Here is an 18,925-nt window from a genome sequence, read left to right on the forward strand (position 1 = left end):
AGTGTATAAAGATACAATTTTCATTACTGAGAGCATATAAATTAATAAAAGCTTATTTATTTACATAAGTTATTTTTCATAAGCTCAAAATAAGTTCAAAGGAAACGGGGCTTGGTCGCTTGTAGCACACACGCGCTAATCATGATAAACATTCATACTTTACATGTTATTTCTATAGCATAATAAGATAAATGAAAGTTAATTTATTTTAATATATGTTAGGGTTAATTATGTTTCTAGTCCCTGTAAAATAGCGACCTTGTAAGTTTAGTCCTTACTTAATTTTAATAGCATTTTTAGTCCCTATAAAAAAAAATTTACTTATAATTTTAGTCCCTGCTAAAACAAAGTTTGATTAATTATCCTTAAACTCTTAAATTTTTGAACGATTTTTTTGAGACAAGATTAGAACACTATGAAAGGTTCGTTTACTAAAATTTAGAATTTTCAGACATGAAATGAATTAAATATGAATTTTTAAAACGACAAAAGTTAAAGATAAAAAGTAATAAAATCTGGATGTAGAAATCAAATTTTGCGATAATTTTTTGCGGAGGAACTTTTAGTAATGTTCTAAACATGTCTGCAAAAAATTGTTCAAAAATTTAAGAGTTTAAGCATAAATTAAACAAATTTGAATTGAGTAGGGACTAATACTCGGGGCAAAAAAACAAAATTAGGGACTAAAAATGCTATTAAAATTAAGTAAGGACTAAACTTACAAGGTCGCTATTTTATAGGGACTAGAAACATAATTAACCCTATATGTTATAAGCTGTTTTCGTAAGATATTTTTAAAACTTACATAAAAAAGCTTATGAACATTGCTAACTGTAGTCTGTAACGACAGACTATGACCCATTGAGGTACATTGCTAACTGCATGCATAAAAAGCCTCCTTTATTATTAGATTACTTACGGGTCAATCATTCTGTCTGGTAGTCAAATACTTGCCCACATGCATGCATCAAAAGCGTCCTTATTTATGCTTCTTAGCAAGTATTTGGAAATCAAAATTACCAACGTGAAAACTCAAACCATATATATAATTAATTATTTACCTTCTTATGAACACACGTTTATTGTCTTACCACCGTGTTGAGTTGTATTCAATTGAAATGAGAATCATCGACCCAATAATTTTTCATAATGAGGCCTAAAACAAATTTTAATATATCATATATTTTTTGTCTAAAGCCCTTTTATTTATAAACTCTAATAAAAATTATTAATCTTTTGTTGATAGACCTAAAATGAGGGTTTTAGTTTCCTAACTACTTACTTACTTGTGGCTACTGTTCTTCATTGATTTTATTTTCCCACTATCTCAGGTGTCAGTGTCACTGGTCCATTGTGTGGAAAATATAACAAAGCATCCATCCATCTACAGACAATAGATAATAATAGTGATTAGTGACGCGGGAAAGATAATTAATGTCTCAATTAGTAAGGTTACCATGTACTGTTGAGGAGGGGTACAATTTTGTTTCAGTTAGAATAGTTCAATTATCTCTTCATAAAATGCAAGATGGCTCTCAAAGAGGAACTCAATGGACTCTGCTAAAAATCTTCTCTACCTTGGCACAGTCAAAAATCATAAACATAAGTTGTTAGTGTTGTATAACAATTGGTTGCTTATAAACTCTTTGATTCTTCTCATTTTCACAATCTCTTTTTGCTCTTGTTCTTTTGATACAATATCTATTCACAAACCCATAAGAGATGGTGAGCTTCTCATTTCTAAATCTAAAACAATTGCTCTTGGATTCTTCACTCCAGGAAAATCCACCTCTCGCTATATTGGAATTTGGTACCACAATTTGCAACCCCAAACTGTTGTTTGGGTTGCAAACAGAGATAGTCCCGTCAATGACACTTCTGGAATTCTATCAATCAACCCAACTGGGAATCTAGAACTCCGCCACAACCTTAGCACCATTCCCATTTGGTCTACTGATGTTTCATTACCACAATCACAAAGAAATAACATCAATGTTATAGCTCAACTATCGGATATAGCAAACCTTGTTCTGAGGCTAAACGACACCAAAACTGTCATCTGGGAAAGCTTTGATCATCCCACACACACAATGCTTCCGTATCTAAAGATTGGTTTTGATAGAAAAATTAATCAAAGTTGGGTCCTTCAATCCTGGAAGACAGATGATGACCCTGGAAAAGGTGCGTTCACGGTGAAATTCAGCACCATTGGCAAACCACAATTGTTTATGTACAACCATGATCTTCCTTGGTGGCGTGGTGGACATTGGAATGGAGCAATATTAGTAGGCCTACCTCATATGATAGGAGATATGGCAGTTCGTAATGTTTCTTGGGTTGAAGATGACAACTATGTATCACTCTCATATAACATGTTTAATAAGTCTGTCATTACAAGGATAGCGGTTCAGCAATCTGGTTTCTTTCAAACATTCATGTGGGACAGCCAAGAGAGCCAATGGAGCCGGTACTGGTCTGAACCAACAGACCAATGTGCTAACTACGGAACATGTGGATCAAACAGTAATTGTGACCCTTTGAACTTTGAGAACTTTAAGTGTACTTGTTTACTTGGTTTCGAACGAAAATTTCCACGTGATTGGTATGAGAGTAGAGATGGGTCGGGAGGATGTGTAAGAAAAAGAGGTGCATCTGTTTGTGGGAATGGAGAAGGGTTTAACAAAGTTGTAAGCGTGAAAGTTGCTGATATATCTGGGGCAGTTGTCATAGATGGTTTGAGTTTGGATGAATGTGAGAAAGAATGCTTGAGAAATTGTTCTTGTACTGCCTATGCAGTTGCTGATGTGAGGAATGGTGGTAGTGGATGTTTGGCATGGCATGGGGATTTAATGGACATTCAAAAACTTAGTGATCAAGGCCAAGATTTATTTTTGCGCGTCGAGAAAGTTGAACTTGGTAAGGTATTCCCTCCTACTGTTTTTTTTGTTTATAAATTTGACACCACTTTTAAGTGTAGTTTAAACTTTTTTGTACTTGTTTTTTCTTATCAGCTAATTGCAACAGAAAAAGCAAAGGAGTCCTTGATAAAAAGAGGTTGGCTGTAATTCTGGTAGCTTCTATAGTTGCAATTGTCATCCTCCTCTTCTGTGTGAGTTACATGTGGAAGAAAAAGAGAAAGGGTATGTGATTTATTTTTTGGGATGATATCCCCTGTTCTTATATTTTTTGAGTGGTTGCCATTTGATTCTGACTTACAAAAAGTGTCCTATTTGTTTCTTCGGTTTCAATTCAATTATTCTTTTTGTGGAGTTCAACTATTAATTGGACGGTTTGCTACATGGTATATCTGTGTTTTTTTTATTTTTTTTGCTAAGGCAAAATATATTTTCTAACAAATTTCTTACTTAATCACTCATACCAATTAAGAAGGAAACACATCACATGTTGATTCATATATCATAACTTTTAAGCATTAACATCACATGTCTTGATGTTAACCATTGTTGTGCATTTCTAAAATGGACCAACTATGTTTTTGTCTCTCTATGATTGTACTGCTACAACCTTGAGAATCACCTCCAGACCAATTCACCACTGCATCCGAGCAGCAACCCACGTGTTCCCCTATTTCAAAGTCACTTCAACAAAATCACCAAAGCCTTAAATACCAATAAAATCATCAGCAAGAGCCAAAAGGGTAGCTCCAAAACAGCCCCATGTCATCTAACGTTAGGCTTAAATACCGGTAAAACTAATAGTAAAATCAGCACTAATAACCACAAAAAATTGTCCCCAGCTGCCCCAAATCATGGACAGAACACATCATATCCCAATACTATGGTCAGCTTCAATTCCAGCTCCAGATTCATATTCCTTCTGACACAAGATCCTTTGATTCCTTATGACAGAAGCAATTTTCTATTTATATACCATTTTCGGAATACCAGCACAAATTCAGTCTTCTCCATTCAAGCTGAGACATGATTTGGGATTCAAACACCATTGCGAAATTTGGTAATTAAAGCCTTTAGTTTTCATTTATCAACCATTTTCAAGTTGTTATCTTTATTTCCTCCACTACTCTGTCAATCAATATTGCCTTATGACAAAACACCATGCCGTTTTGCTCCTTTGGGAAAATTTTGGTGTGGCTATAGCCACACCAAACCATATAATGCATCCTCCCCTGCCCCAACACATAAACTTAGAAACACACGCCACAGAAATGAGTCTTTAAAGCGGGCCGATTTATGCCAATTCTTTTGTCATTTGGATATACTCTGTGTGCCAATCCACACTGAAGTGTTTTATTAGCAGTTCGAACCAAGTTTTGATTATGGTTTGGTCTATCAATGTTATACAAACAATCTCTCCAAATTTCCCTAGCAACTGCTAATAATTGTTGTTGTTGTTGAGAGAACATTGCACGTACAACACTAGAAAAATGTAAAATATAAGATATTTTTGGAGAGCCAAAAAGAAATATACCTTATCAAAACGTTTAAGTTGATTGAAATCTTACCTTATGTCATTTATAACTTCAGATAAAATGATGCTGCAACCAAACCAAGATTCCTCTGGGGAAGAGAACGATACCCAAAGCAACACGCACCCAAATCTACCCTTTTCAGCTTTAAAACGATAATGACAGCTACAAGAAATTGTGGTCATGAGAATAAGCTTGGACAAGGTGGATTTGGCTTTGTCTATAAGGTAAGTTAAACTCTACATTGAGATACTCATGCAAAAAGTGACAATATCCTTAGCCTCTTTATATTCATTTCAATCGCATTATTTAAAAATGATGCAAAAATAATGAAATGGGATTTAAGAGACAAACATTTCAGGGCTTCTTGGCAAATGGACAAGAGATAGCAGTGAAAAGATTGTCCAGAGATTCTGGTCAAGGCAAAGAAGAGTTTAAGAATGAAATTAAACTTTTAGTTAAACTCTGTTAAGAGTCCCACATCGGTTAGAAGTTGGCCTGACAATTTGTTTATAAGTGGGGGCAATCCTCACCTCACAAGCCGGTTTTGTGGGGTTGTGTTAGGCCCAACCACCATTTCTAATATGGTATCAGAGCCTCTTACGATTCTTTGGGCCACCTGTTATCAGGTTTCCGTTATTTCGCCACCCGTCATTTATGTTCACGCTTCAGATGTGTAATCCTGAGCGTGAGGGGGTGTGTTAAGAGTCCCACATCGGTTAGAAGTTGGCCTGACAATTTGTTTATAAGTGGGGGCAATCCTCACCTCACAAGCCGGTTTTGTGGGGTTGTGTTAGGCCCAACCACCATTTCTAATAAACTCCAACACAGAAATCTAGTGAGGTTGCTCGGTTGTTGCTTTGAAAAAGAAGAAAGGATGCTTGTTTATGAATACCTACCAAACAAAAGCCTGGACTTCTTTATATTCGGTATGCCTCTCTTTGATTCATTCATTGTCTCTCTAACCTGAATAAACTTGTAGTTAGACAAGCATAAGGCATAGTGACTTAATGTAACCTGTAACTTAAGGGCATATAATTCTGGCTTATAGCTACTCAATGTAACCTGTTTCAAAAAAAAAAAAAAAAAGCTACTCAACGAGACAATCTTAAATTTCACATAATTGTAAACAATTAAAATTAGTTGAATTTTTTAAAGTAAAGTAAGAACGCAATTTGGAGAACATGTTACAGGTCAAACATATTCCTATTCTCGTAAAAATATGTATTATAAAATTTAGGTCTTAAACAATTAGCAGGGACATAACATCAAACTTGACGCCTTTCACTAACACTAATTTGAGTGTTGGCCTATTTATAGCCTTGTATGATTTAAAATAATTACAAGAAATTTGCAGATGTGCCTACACTCCTTGTCGGGCACAAGATGGTTGATGATCCAGCATATTATCTACTTTCATACACTCATTGACAGTTTGCTAAATTCTATATTTTCATGGTTATGTGGAAATAATGACTTCCTTGTCTTCCTGATATATAATAAAATTTTATTTTCCTTTTCCATTACATACTTGATAAGGTCCTATGAAGTTAAGCTCAATATGCAATTAATGTTTGCTAATATGTTCAATTTTTGTAAACTTAAAATGTTCAACTCAGATCAAAACCAAAGGTCGTCATTGGATTGGGTAAAGCGTTTTGAAATTATTTGTGGGATTGCTCGAGGTGTTTTATATCTTCATCAAGATTCAAGGCTGAAAATAATTCATAGAGATCTAAAAGCCAGCAATGTTCTCCTTGACGCTGCAATGAATCCCAAAATCTCAGATTTTGGTATGGCTAGAATATTTGAAGATGAAATCCAAGCAAGAACAAAAAGAGTTGTTGGAACATAGTATGTGTCACACCCTTATGATACTCCAACTATTTTGTATAACTGTCGTGGCAATAGAGATTGATCTGTGTTTTTATGATGCTATAGCTATTTTATATAATTACAGTGGATATATGTCACCAGAATATGCAATGGAAGGACGATATTCAACAAAATCTGATGTCTTCAGTTATGGGGTCATACTACTGGAGATTATTGCTGGCCAAAGAAACACAAATTGTGAAAAAGGAAGAGCATCCCCAAATTTAATTGGACATGTAAGTTATATAGAAAGAGGCAGCCGTAAAATTGCCAACGATTTAACAGTGCATGATTGACTTATAAGATTTTTGAGTTATGTAGGTGTGGACATTATGGACCGAAGAAAGAGCCTTGGATATAGTTGATCCAGAACTAAACCAGTTTTATCCTCCTACTACAGTTATGAGATGCATTCAAATTGGACTTCTGTGTGTGCAAGAAAATGCCACGAATAGACCATCAATGTTAGAAGTTGTTTTCATGCTAGCCAATGAAACACCTCTTCGCGCACCTAAAAAACCAGCATTTTTATTCAATGGAAACCAAGATTTGCAAGAGTCATCAACTTCAGGAGAAGGATCTTCAATAAATGAACTAACAGTCTAACAGTAACTACCATCAGTGCTCGCTGAAAACTACAAATATGTTAAATTTTTGGTTCATGCAAATATCAAATATGTGTAGTCACGCTGTGATATTGTAAGATGAACAGATTGAGTATATGTCCATTTCAATAAACTTATTAGTTGAAATTGGATTTTAACGCAATGTTTTAGAAGTGGTCTTTAACAGACTAAGATAATCAACTAACCATGTATGTAGTCACAAGTTTTTGTTTTATTAGTTGAAATTGGTATTTGACACAATGCTTTAGCATTGGATTGATAAATTTAAGGTAACGTAGAATCCAGTCAAAAAATGTAATTGATATAAATTTCAGGGTTAAGTATATTTTTAGTCCGGGTTAAGTATATTTTTAGTCCGTGAAAAAATTCAATATTTCATTTTTTGTCTCTAGAAAAAATTCAATTTTAATCCCTATAAAATTATTTTGAATGCAGTTAGCTCTTGCTGAAATGAAACACATTTATTTATCCCTGTATAATTATCTCTTAACTTTTAAAAATTTTAGTGATTTTTTGCAACTATATTTAGAAAATTATAAAAAGTTTTTCCACAAAATTTTAAAAAGTGGTGTATCATATCATATCGTATGAACAGATTATGTGTTTGTTTTTTTACATGGAATACTATAGCTACTAAGTTTACTTTCCTTGTAGAATACAGATACCTTTATTTAGCTATTGACGCCGATTGTCACTCTTCTATCAATCACAAACCTCGCTAAATTTTCCATGAAGAGGTGCTTGCATCGTAGCCACTTCTGTCCTTGGACAAGGCTTGGGGCAGTTGATTGGAGCATTACCTTCAGAAATCACAAGAACGAATCACTGTTAATCATCGCAGCAAGACAGGTTAGGGTTGGTACAAAATAACAGATTGGGAAATGCTAATTTTGTTCTTGATTTTGATTTTGGTCTTAAAACGGACGTGAGTAGCATTTTTTTTTTTTTTGTTAATCCTTTGGTTCTGCTAATCCGGAGTTTGAACGAGATGTAAGTAAGGTTTAGCAAAGATTGTTCTACAAGAAATCAAACTCAGGTTTTCTTAACAATTTGTGATGTAGAACACATTAACCACTTTGGTTTGCAAATGTAATATGGATTAATTTAAAAGTAACTAATTATATATTTAGTATATATTTTAATTCAATTTCTTTTTGTGTGGACCATGTGGTATTCGGATATGGGCTGTGACTGTACGCACATCATCTTGATCGGACAATCCAAACTTTAAGCTTGAATTTTAGATTTAGATATAATTTAAATCCAAACTTCAAATTTGGACCGTTCAATCAAGATCGAATAGTTTAAATGTGTTGCGTGCATGGAATCAAACTACACTGAATTCAAATTTGGTGATATTCTCTTTTTGTATGTGACTAATCTCTTGAGTCGAGTAGGACCTCAATTGATTGGCAAAACTTTTTCTCAAGAGATTTAACTCGCTGCATTCTCAAAGCTCGGTTCAAACTCATACCCTTCCGATCTCATTGCTCTTGGGTTTTTAAATAGTTTTTTTACAGTGTTAAATGGATTAGACTACATTTTTAAACTTAAGGGGAGGGGAGTGAAATATCTTTATCTTTCAAGTTAGCATCTCCCTTAACGTTTCATCATAAGTGATTTCAGTTAGATATGTATTTATTTTTTCAATGGTAAAATTTAAGCTTGACAGAGACAATCGCGCATTTTATGAAAATAATACTTTGTTATGCAGTGTACAAGAAATACGGAGCTAGATCAAAAATGGAAAAGTTTACCATTTCTTACAAGTCATTATAACAACCCATGACCGTCATTGAAGTGAATTGCTAAGCCTAATTAGTAATTACGTATGGGTCAATCTTTGTGTCTGCAAAGTCAAATACTTTTAAATATATTCCTAGCCCCTTGCATGTATGAAAACTAAAGCATCCTTAATCATTTTGAATTCACTTTTAACACTTTCATTAGAAGTGTCAATATCACTAATACTATTCCATTTTTGACAAAATATAATAAAAGTAGTCATTCAAAGTTTATTGTATGAGTTAGTCAAATCATTTGAGTATGCGTTGTTGAATATTGAATAGCTAATTGTGTGTCAGTCAATTGAACTATTTACATTTTCTCCTCATAAAATGCAAGAGGGGTATGAAAGAGGAGCTCATTGGCTTCAAGATAAAAAAATGATGGACTCTGCAAACTATATTTTCTACCTTGTGAAAGATCATAATCATAAACACAAGTTGTTGGTTTTACTTTCCTCTTTGATTCTACTACTTCTCACACTCTCTTTTTGCTCTTGTTCTTCTGATACCATATCTACCGACAAACCATTAAGAAATGGCGAGCTTCTGATTTCTAAATCTAAAATGTTTGCTCTTGGATTCTTCTCTAAAGGAAAATCCACTTCTCGCTATGTAGGAATTTGGTACTACAATTTGTCAATCCAAACTGTTGTTTGGGTTGCAAATAGAGATAATCCGATCAATGACACTTCTGGAATTCTATCAATCAACCCAAATGGAAATCTAGTTCTCAACAACAACCTTAGTAGCACCATTCCCATTTGGTCTACCGATGTTTCACTCCAGCAATCACAGATAAATAGCACCGACGTTATAGCTCAACTATCGGATATAGGAAACTTTGTTTTGATGTTAAACAGAACCAAAACTGTCGTATGGGAAAGCTTTGATTATCCCACGGACACTTGGCTTCCATATCAAAGGCTTGGTTTTGATAGAAAAACTAATCAAAGCTGGTTCCTTCAATCCTGGAAGACACAGGATGACCCTGGAAAAGGTGCCTTCACGTTGAAATTCAGCACCATTGGTAAAACTCAGCTGTTTATGTACAAACATAACCTTCCCTGGTGGCGTGGTGGACCTTGGAATGGAGCACTATTAGCAGGTGTGCCTAATGCGAAACGAAATAGGGACACTTTTAACATTTCTTTTGTTCAAGATGACAACAATGTAACACTCACATATAACATGGTTGATAAGTCTGTCATTACTAGGATGGTGGTTCAGCAATCTGGTTTCTTTCAAATATTAACGTGGGACAATAAAAAGAGTCAATGGAACCAGTTCTATTCACAACCAACAAACCAATGTGATAACTATGGAACATGTGGATCAAACAGTAATTGTGACCCTATGAACTTTGCGGACTTTAAGTGTGCTTGTTTACCTGGTTTTGAACCCAAATCTCCACGCGATTGGTATGAGAGTGGAGATGGGTCAGGAGGGTGTGTAAGGAAGAACGGTTCATTTGTTTGTGGGAATGGAGAAGGGTTTATCAAAATTGTAAGCTTGAAAGTTCCTGATACATCAATGGCAAATGCCAAAGGTCGTTTGAGTTTGGAAGAATGTGAAAAAGAATGCTTCAGAAACTGTTCTTGTACTGCCTATGCAGTTGATAATGTGAGTAATGGTGGAAGTGGGTGTTTGGCATGGCATGGTGATTTAATGGACATTCAAAAAGTAAGCGATCAAGGCCAAGATTTATTTCTGCGTGTCGATAAAGTTGAACTAGGTATGAAATTCCCTCTTACTGTTTTTTTCTTTCTAAATTTGACACCACTTATGTGTACTTTTTCTTCTTCTCAGCCAATAATTACTATAGAAAAAGCAACGGAGTCTCTCATAAGAAGAGGTTGGCTGCAATTTTGGTAGCTTCTATAGTTGCTGTTGTCATCCTCCTCCTCTCCTATGTGTATTGCAAGCGGAAGAAAAAAAGAAAGGGTATGTGATTTATTTTTAAGGATGATATCTCTAGATCTTTATTTTTCATTATTATTTGCAATCTGTCTTACAAAAGTGGCATTTTAGTTTATTCGGTTTCAGCTATTCTTTTTGTGGTGTTCAACTATTACATGGATTGTGCGCTATACCATACATGATTGTTATGCATACAATCTCTCCAAATTTCCTTAGCAACCGCTAATAATGTCTAAGTTTTGACTGAATAATTGTAATATTATTATGAATGGGGGATCATTACGCGTGAAAACCTAGCAAAATGCATAATCTAAGATTCTTTTTGAGAGCCAAAAAGAAATACGCCCTTCGATATGTTAAATTTTATTGAAATCTTACCTCATGCCATTTGTAACTTCAGATAAAATGGTGCTGCAATTAAACCAAGATTCCTTTGGAGAAAAGAACGGTGCTCAAAGCAACACACATCCAAATCTACCGTTTTTCAGCTTTAAAACGATAATGACAGCTACAGGAAATTGTGGTAATGAGCATAAGCTTGGACAAGGAGGATTTGGCTCTGTTTATAAGGTAATTAAGTGAACTCTACATTGAGTTACTGATGCAAGAAGTGAAAACATTCTTCACCTCTTTATATTATTTCAGGGTTGCTTGGTTAGTGGACAAGAGATAGCAGTGAAAAGATTGTCCAAAAATTCAGGTCAAGGCAAAGAAGAGTTTAAAACTGAAGTTACGCTTTTAGTTAAACTCCAACACAGAAATCTAGTAAGGTTGCTCGGTTGTTGCTTTGAGAAAGAAGAAAGGATGCTAGTTTATGAATACCTACCAAACAAAAGCTTAGACTTCTTTATATTCGGTATTTCTCTCTGCGACTCACTAGCCTGAATAAACTTGTATTTAGACAAGCATAAAGCATTGTGACTGAATTGGGAAGGGAAATCAACATATTACATGAAAGACTGATACTAAAATAAATGAGGTAACTAGTAGTCCGTTATAATGTTTAGATAACTAAACAAGAAACGTTAGTTCAACTTTTTTAAGAGTGCAATTTAAGGCACATGTTAACCTATTTCTATTCTATTAAAAATTTCTATTACAAATTCAGGACCTCAACAATTAGCGGGGGGGACATATCATCAAACTCTGAGGCATCTCACTAACACTAAATTGACCATTGTCCTATTTAAAACCTTGTATACATGTGTTAAAATAATGACGAGAAATTGGGAGATGTTCCTATACGCCTTGTTAGGCACAAGTTGATTGATAATCCGGCAGATTCTCAAATTTCCTATACTCGCTGTCAATTTTCTAAATTCTATATTTTCCTGGTTAAGTGGAAATAATGGCTTCCTGATATATAAATAAAATTATATTTGCATTTTCCATTATATATTTTGATGAGCTCCTATGAAATTACGCTCAATATGCAGTTAATATTTCCTAATATTTCAATTTTTGGAAACATAAATTGTTCAACTCAGATCAAAACCAAAGGTCATCATTGGATTGGGGTAAGCGTTTTGAAATTATTTGTGGCATTGCTCGAGGTGTTTTATATCTTCACCAAGATTCAAGGCTGAAAATAATTCATAGAGATCTAAAAGCCAGCAACGTTCTCCTTGATGCTGCAATGAATCCCAAAATCTCAGATTTTGGTATGGCTAGAATATTTGGAGAAGATGAAATCCAAGCAAGAACAAAAAGAGTGGTTGGAACATAGTATGTCTCATACCCTTATAATCATTAAGATTATAGAGATGAATATGTATTTTGTATGAGGTTTAACTGTTTTGTAAAATTGCAGTGGCTATATGTCACCGGAATATGCAATGGAAGGACGATATTCAACTAAATCGGATGTCTTCAGTTTTGGTGTTTTACTACTGGAGATTATTGCTGGCCAAAGAAACACACATTGTGAAACAGGAAGAGACTCCCCAAATTTAATTGGACATGTAAGTTATATAAAAAAAAAAAGGTGGTAGCCTCAAAATTGGCCGAATATGATGTATTTATTTAAAGACTGTGTTGTACCATTGTAGGTGTGGACACTATGGACAGAAGGAAGGGCCTTGGATACAGTTGATCCAGCGCTAAACCAGTCTTATCCTCCTGATATAGTTCTGAGATGCATTCAAATTGGACTCTTGTGTGTGCAAGAAAATGCAACTAATAGACCATCAATGTTAGATGTTGTTTTCATGCTATGCAATGAAACACCTCTTTGCCCACCTCTAAAACCAGCATTTTTATTCAACGGCAACCAAGAGTTGCAAGAGTCGTCAGCTTCAGGAGGAGGATCTTCAATAAATGAATTAACAGAAACTACCATCAGTGCTCGCTAAAAGCTACCTTAATCAAATATGTAATGTTTCCGTCCATACTTTTTTTATCAGAATTGAGTTTGTAGACATTTCTAGAGGTTGTTGAGAAACAAGTATGTGTAGTCACTTTGGGGTATTGTAAAATGAATACTGGTTTTGACCTCCTGGTATATACAAGATTTTATGTTATCACTATGAAAATCTGCATTGCTAGACCAACTGTGCATAAGTATAAAATATATAAGATTTTTACTCGTGAGTTTTCTACCATTGAAAATTTCTAAGAGCTTAAGGACTATGCACTGACAATGTAAATGTTATGCACGATTATCCACTTGAATTCTCAAAGATTAAAGAAAATAATAGTAATGCATACTATTATATTAACTAGATTTTACATTATTCATACAAATACACGCTTACAGCGATGTAGCTTTATTGAGTTACTTACATAATGGAGTACTCCTTGTAATACATTTACATGATCATTTCGAACCTTAGTGATGTTCCCTGTAAAATACACTAGCATCATACAATAAACACGGCCTTTAGCGAGCTTCAACCATAGTCATACTTACCTCATTTACTGAGTAAGTTCCTTCACTGGTTGATGGATTTGAAGTCTCGTAATTGCTTCTCTTGAAAATAAATGCTGGTTGTTTTGGAGTGGGAAGAGTTGAGTCACTACCCAACATAGAAACAACAGCTGACATTGATGGTCTGTCAACAGCAAAATCTTGTACACATAAAAGCCCAATTTGGATGCATCTTTGGACTTCAAGCTCGGAGAACGACTCTCCTAATGATTGATCAACAATCTCCATGGCTTTGTCTTTTCTCCATAGATCCCATATCTACATCAATTGAACTTACTAGATTAATTAGACTACATTAAAATATCAATTTGAATTAGAGTATAGTTTCTAAGAAATACTGACATGTCCAACTAAATTTGTGGATGCATCGTCTGCATATTGACCACTGTTCTTTTTGCCTGTAATAATCTCTAGCAGCAAAACTCCAAAGCTGTATACATCAGACTTCACTGAAAATTGTCCTTCCATGGCATACTCCGGAGACATATAACCACTGTAAAAGCAAAATACAGATAAATAAGATCACTAAAATTACGATAGAAATCTAAGTAACATAATGCATGGAAATAGCTAGGTGTTTACGCTAAATACTTACTAGGTTCCAACAACACGATTTGTAATTGCTTCAACTTGATCTCCACCAAACATTCTAGCCATACCAAAATCTGCAATTTTTGGGTTCAATGCAATGTCCAACAAGACATTGCTGGCCTTTAAGTCTCTATGAATAATTCTTAATCGCGAGTCGTGATGAAGATATAAGATCCCTCTAGCGACTCCACAGATAATATCAAACCGCTTTCTCCAGTCTAGCTCGGAACTTTTAGATTTATCTAGACCAAAAATTCATGGTATGATGAGTGAATTAAGGATGTTGAATCAATTGTTTAGGAAATGACACTGATATATATACAAAGTGAAAACTTATGTACTAATGAAGCAAAGGTGAAATAAAACAACACATACCAAAAATGAAAAAGTCTAAGCTTTTGTTAGGCAAATACTCATAGATTAACATCTTCTCTTCTCCTTGAACGCAGCAACCTAAGATCCTCACAAGATTTCTGTGTTGGAGTTTTGAAATCAAAACAACCTCATTTTTAAACTCTTCTATGCCTTGTCCGGAATGCTTTGACAGTCTCTTAACTGCAATTTCCATTCCGTTGCTCAATATACCCTAAAACCATCATCCAAAGTAAACTTAATCATTTTCCTTTGCTAGAGAAATACTGTGACAGGTGCAACTAGTTGTAAAATGTAAACATATGTTTAAATTTTCAAAATTGGCTTTGATACAATATAATGCATTAAACATTGGCTACCTTATAAACTGAACCAAAACCACCTTCACCGAGCTTGTTAACAATTGAAAAACTGTCAGTTGCAGCAGCTACGGAGCTAAGATCAAAGAATGGTAAATTTGAATTGTTTGCACTGTCAAATTCTTGCTGATCAGAGTCACCAAAGCTAAGACGAAAGGAAAACTTGCGATCCCTTCTCGACCCTGTCATCAAACAAGGAAACAAATACATTTCAACATGTCAATAGAAACAAGAATTCTACCACAATGGCAAGTTAAGACTTTTACTTACATTTTTTCCTTGCTTTTACAAACCAATACACCAAAATGATCCCCATAAACAATATCAAGCAAGTACCAACGACTACAAGTGCCACCATTCCCTTTTTGCCAAGAGAACCGTACGGATGTTTTGCATACATAGCTGCAAAGTGCAAATCCAAAAATCTCATAACTAGAATAAATCATGACCAAATAAAGTAAATATAGTAGTGTAATTAATATTAAAAACACCTACTTAATGTAGAGACCAAGGTTTCAAAAAACGGAACGTTACCGGGATTGCGGCCGTTACAAATCGGTATCGGCAGTCACCGTGACCGTTTTCGGACCTTTTCACGTTGAGAACAAAAATCACAGCAAAATCGCCGTTACGGCCGTTACGGAACGCCGTCACGGGCGCGAAACGCCGTTACGGCCGCGAAACGCCGTTACGCACTCCGTTACAGACTTGAAAATTCAGTAATTTGAGGAGAAGAGGGAATCTGAATATCGAGGGAGTGGGAAGAAGGAACGAGATCGTGAAAGGGAAAGAGAAAGAGATCGATTGGGAAGAAATAAAAGGAGGAGAAATGATAGGTTTGATGCACGGTGTAAGAGAAGATGGTGGAGAGGATACTTCAGAAGAGAGTATTAACGATGAAGAAGATGATGATGATGAAGACGGTGGTGGTGTTGGAGGAGGAAGACGGTGGTGGTGGTGGTGGTGGTGGTTGCCGTTTCTTTGTTCATTCTCTGTGATGAGAATTGAGAAGTGAAAGGGAAAAAAGTACAAACGAAAAGAGTGGTTGCCGAGTCTTTGTTCATTCATATTATTTACTCTTCTCTTGTATTTTTTTTTTTTTTTTGAGTGGATAAGGTTTGTTATCACTTGGTTACCATAGACACACGTATGCAGCTTCACTCTTCATTCAATAATAATAAATTAATAATAATAATTAATAATTACTTTTAGATGGTTTATTTGTTTATACATATATTTATTTATTAAACTAAAAAAAAATGTGCATTCATCTCTTATTTAAGTTCAAGGGAATTTTAAATTGACACTCTTAATTTTAGTATTTAGGTAACAAATATTAGATGAAATTTTAGAGAAAAAATTGGGACTTTGATGTTAAATTAGAACCTTGAACTTTGATTGTATATGTTGTTAGTGATTAAAAGAAAAATAAAATGATAGAGGAGTTAGATTAGAGTATTTTTAGTATGGTTCCTGTAACTTTTTTAAATTTTTTTTATTTTTTAGAAAGCTATTTTGATGAAGCAGCCCATTAATATAATTTTTTTTAACCCATTAACATGAAGTTTTATTTTTATTTATTTTAGAAACCTTTATTTTATTTTTAAAAATATATTATATGATAATATAAATAGTTTTAATACGTTTTGTGAAACATTTTGATAAATTCACACCGCGAAGACCGTTATTTGTATCGCAGCGTCCGTTACAGCCGAAACCGCGACAACCTTAACGCGACCGCGATCGCGACCGCGACCGTTATTTAGAACCTTGGTAGAGACTATATATGTTGACAGCGTCAAACATATTCAAGGGTCAAAATGATTGGTAACAGGTTTCAAAAACATTGTATAACATATTGAATACATTATTCTAAGAATTTTTTCAAGTAAAAAAAGGAGAGTACCTACCCAATTCATGCTTATCCACACGTACATACAAATCTTGTCCTACTTGTGTGTAAGTTCTTGTATCCTCCATATCACCATGCCAAGTAACACACCCACTTTGCAACATCTCATTTTCACTTGTAAATGCAACACAAGAACAATCCCCCAAACACATCTCTCTACACTCCTTCAATCCCAAACTCTCATTCACACGTGTCATCGAAGTATTCGGCACCTTCACACGTGCCACTTTCACAAACCCTTCCCCATTTCGACAAGTGGACACATTCGACTTCCTCACACACCCACCCGACCCATCTCTCAAATACCATTCCCTCTCAAACTTTGGTTCAAATCCGGGTAAACACTCACACTCAAATTTTTCCGCATTATATGGATCACAATTCGAGTTCAACCCGCATTGCTTGAAATTATCACATTCTTCTTTCGGGCCGAACCATATTTGAAACCATCTATTTTCGTTTGGCTGCCACGTCAGCCTCCTTACGTGACCCGAGTCTTCTAAAACCATTCTTGATATCACCCTTGGATCTTTCACACCATACTCTATAAAAACTTCATCTACGTTGTTAACAAAACTAACATTGAAGATAAAAGTCGGAGTCATTTCGGGTACCCCGCTCCATCTTTGACCCGTCCATGACCCAGTTCTCCATACTGGAACTTTATTGTGTCTGTATAGAAACAGTTGAGGAAACCCGGTTGGATCGATCCGGTATGTCAAATTCCCGGTTCCTGGATCATTGGGAGACTTCCAAGATGTCAGGAACCTGTTCAAACCGGTTTTACGGTCCAACCCAAGTTTCATGAAAGGAAGAAGAGTGTTCGTTGGAAAATCAAAACTCTGCCACACAATGTTTTTTCCATTGTTATGAGTCAAAACAAAGTTTCCATTGTCTAAAAGCTTAGCCGAAACATTGCCAAATGAAGGTGAAACAGAAACATTGGAAGACCAAATTGGTTTAAGGTTTTTGTTGTTGGTGAGGTTATTGTTGTGGAGTACGAGGTTTCCGTCATTGATGGAGACAACACCGGAAGTGTTGTACAAAGGAGTGTCTTTGTTTGCAACCCAAACAATGGTTTGTTCTGAAATTTTGTTGTACCATATACCAAGATATCGTGTTTTAGAATCTTTCTGTAGGGTGAAGAAACCAAGTGCAAAGGTTCCTCGAGGGTTGGAGACCAAAACATCGTTGTCTTTCAATGATTGGTTCAGTGTTATGGTGTCAAGTGAGTGGCAAGAAGGGTAGTAAAGAATCAACAGCAGAAGAAGAAGAAGAAGAAGAAGAAGCTCTTTCATATGGATTTGTGACTTGTGAATAGCATTTGATGAATGAAAAGGCTTAGAAATGAACAAGTTCAATTTGAGTTGCTTTTATCATTTATGATGAGAATGCGTGCTGATGTGGGGATGAATATGCATGCATGAGTTGTTATACATGGGTCCTACTCCTATGAGTAAAGGAGTGTGACTGAGACGTACAACTAAAAGTTGAATTATTGTACTTGGTACAGTTGTGTGATATTAAATTCTTAAGAGACTTATGTGGCTCTAGATAGAGGCACATAGTGTTAGTAAATCTGTTTGTTGGAAAGATATAATCTGACTTGATTCTTCATGGACAGTTCATGTGTGTTGTACGAATTAGTATCATCAATCACTATGTTAATGAGTGTCAAATACAAGTCAGGGACAAAATGTTAATGTACTCTTCACAAGAAGCTACCTCGTCTTAGTTCAGAAGTAATAACTAATAATACTTAGGAGTGTAAGAATTAAGAACCAACTAAATTGCTTCAATTTTTTTTCTTCTAATCTAAACTGAACCTAGTCAATCAAATTCGATCTCTGTTAGTTCAGATATTGATTTTACGTCATTCAAAATCGATCATGCGAGATTCAAATTTGTAGAGGTAATTCTTTGATTCTTCTGAAGATACTAGCCCATTTTACCCCATTGCTTTATACACCTGTCATTTTACCTAATTATTCAATAATAAAGTAAAATATAGTAAAATGCAAATAAAACTTGAATAAAAATATAACTTTATTAAACAAAATAAAATACTAATAGAAAATACTAGGAAATATGGTGTTATCGATGATGAAAGAAC

General features: G+C 34.9%; 2 protein-coding genes and 1 pseudogene across 6 annotated transcripts; 2 read left to right on the forward strand and 1 right to left on the reverse strand.

Moving 5' to 3' along the window:
• Positions 1 to 1,549: 1,549 nt before the first annotated feature.
• On the forward strand, positions 1,550 to 7,085 carry LOC146932502 (G-type lectin S-receptor-like serine/threonine-protein kinase RKS1; annotated as a pseudogene). The gene is made up of 8 exons (XR_015007129.1): positions 1,550 to 2,916; positions 3,012 to 3,140; positions 4,506 to 4,674; positions 4,809 to 4,914; positions 5,245 to 5,376; positions 6,067 to 6,301; positions 6,408 to 6,558; positions 6,644 to 7,085. The product of XR_015007129.1 is annotated as a G-type lectin S-receptor-like serine/threonine-protein kinase RKS1 (transcript).
• On the forward strand, positions 6,902 to 13,183 carry LOC146932503 (G-type lectin S-receptor-like serine/threonine-protein kinase At1g11410). 4 transcript variants are annotated; one of them, XM_085704181.1, is made up of 8 exons: positions 6,902 to 7,797; positions 9,352 to 10,467; positions 10,542 to 10,676; positions 11,053 to 11,222; positions 11,298 to 11,508; positions 12,140 to 12,377; positions 12,463 to 12,613; positions 12,701 to 13,183. In XM_085704181.1, exons 2-8 carry the CDS (start codon positions 9,585 to 9,587, stop codon positions 13,001 to 13,003), a joined length of 2,091 nt encoding a protein of 696 aa, XP_085560307.1. In that variant the 5' UTR covers positions 6,902 to 7,797; positions 9,352 to 9,584; the 3' UTR covers positions 13,004 to 13,183. The 4 variants fall into 4 exon arrangements, with proteins under 4 accessions (XP_085560307.1, XP_085560306.1, XP_085560304.1 ...); XM_085704180.1 differs by having other exon boundaries at positions 7,575 to 7,797; positions 9,328 to 10,467; XM_085704179.1 differs by having other exon boundaries at positions 7,613 to 7,797; positions 9,269 to 10,467.
• A 149-nt stretch (positions 13,184 to 13,332) lies between these two features.
• On the reverse strand, positions 13,333 to 18,155 carry LOC146932504 (G-type lectin S-receptor-like serine/threonine-protein kinase At1g11410). Its single transcript, XM_085704191.1, has 7 exons — positions 16,811 to 18,155; positions 15,171 to 15,302; positions 14,901 to 15,082; positions 14,545 to 14,755; positions 14,174 to 14,411; positions 13,921 to 14,071; positions 13,333 to 13,836 (listed from the first exon to the last, which is right to left on the reverse strand). Exons 1-7 carry the CDS (start codon positions 18,108 to 18,110, stop codon positions 13,531 to 13,533), a joined length of 2,520 nt encoding a protein of 839 aa, XP_085560317.1. The 5' UTR covers positions 18,111 to 18,155; the 3' UTR covers positions 13,333 to 13,530.
• Positions 18,156 to 18,925: the final 770 nt, after the last annotated feature.

Source organism: Medicago sativa, chromosome 4, assembly GCF_051527215.1.
Source record: "Medicago sativa cultivar Bolivia chromosome 4, Bolivia_mono, whole genome shotgun sequence".
NCBI classification, from domain to species: Eukaryota; Viridiplantae; Streptophyta; class Magnoliopsida; order Fabales; family Fabaceae; genus Medicago; species Medicago sativa.

Coding starts and splice junctions, on each gene's coding strand:
- LOC146932503 (XM_085704178.1), top strand. CDS start 9,066: ATGCAAGAGGGGTATGAAAGAGGAGCTCATTGGCTTCAAGATAAAAAA. Junction 10,677..11,052: donor GCGGAAGAAAAAAAGAAAGG/GTATGTGATTTA, acceptor TTGTAACTTCAG/ATAAAATGGTGCTGCAATTA. Junction 11,509..12,139: donor CTTAGACTTCTTTATATTCG/GTATTTCTCTCT, acceptor TGTTCAACTCAG/ATCAAAACCAAAGGTCATCA.
- LOC146932504 (XM_085704191.1), bottom strand. CDS start 18,110: ATGAAAGAGCTTCTTCTTCTTCTTCTTCTTCTTCTGCTGTTGATTCTT. Junction 15,083..15,170: donor TGTAAAAGCAAGGAAAAAAT/GTAAGTAAAAGT, acceptor GTTTGATGACAG/GGTCGAGAAGGGATCGCAAG. Junction 14,412..14,544: donor CTTAGACTTTTTCATTTTTG/GTATGTGTTGTT, acceptor TTTTTGGTCTAG/ATAAATCTAAAAGTTCCGAG.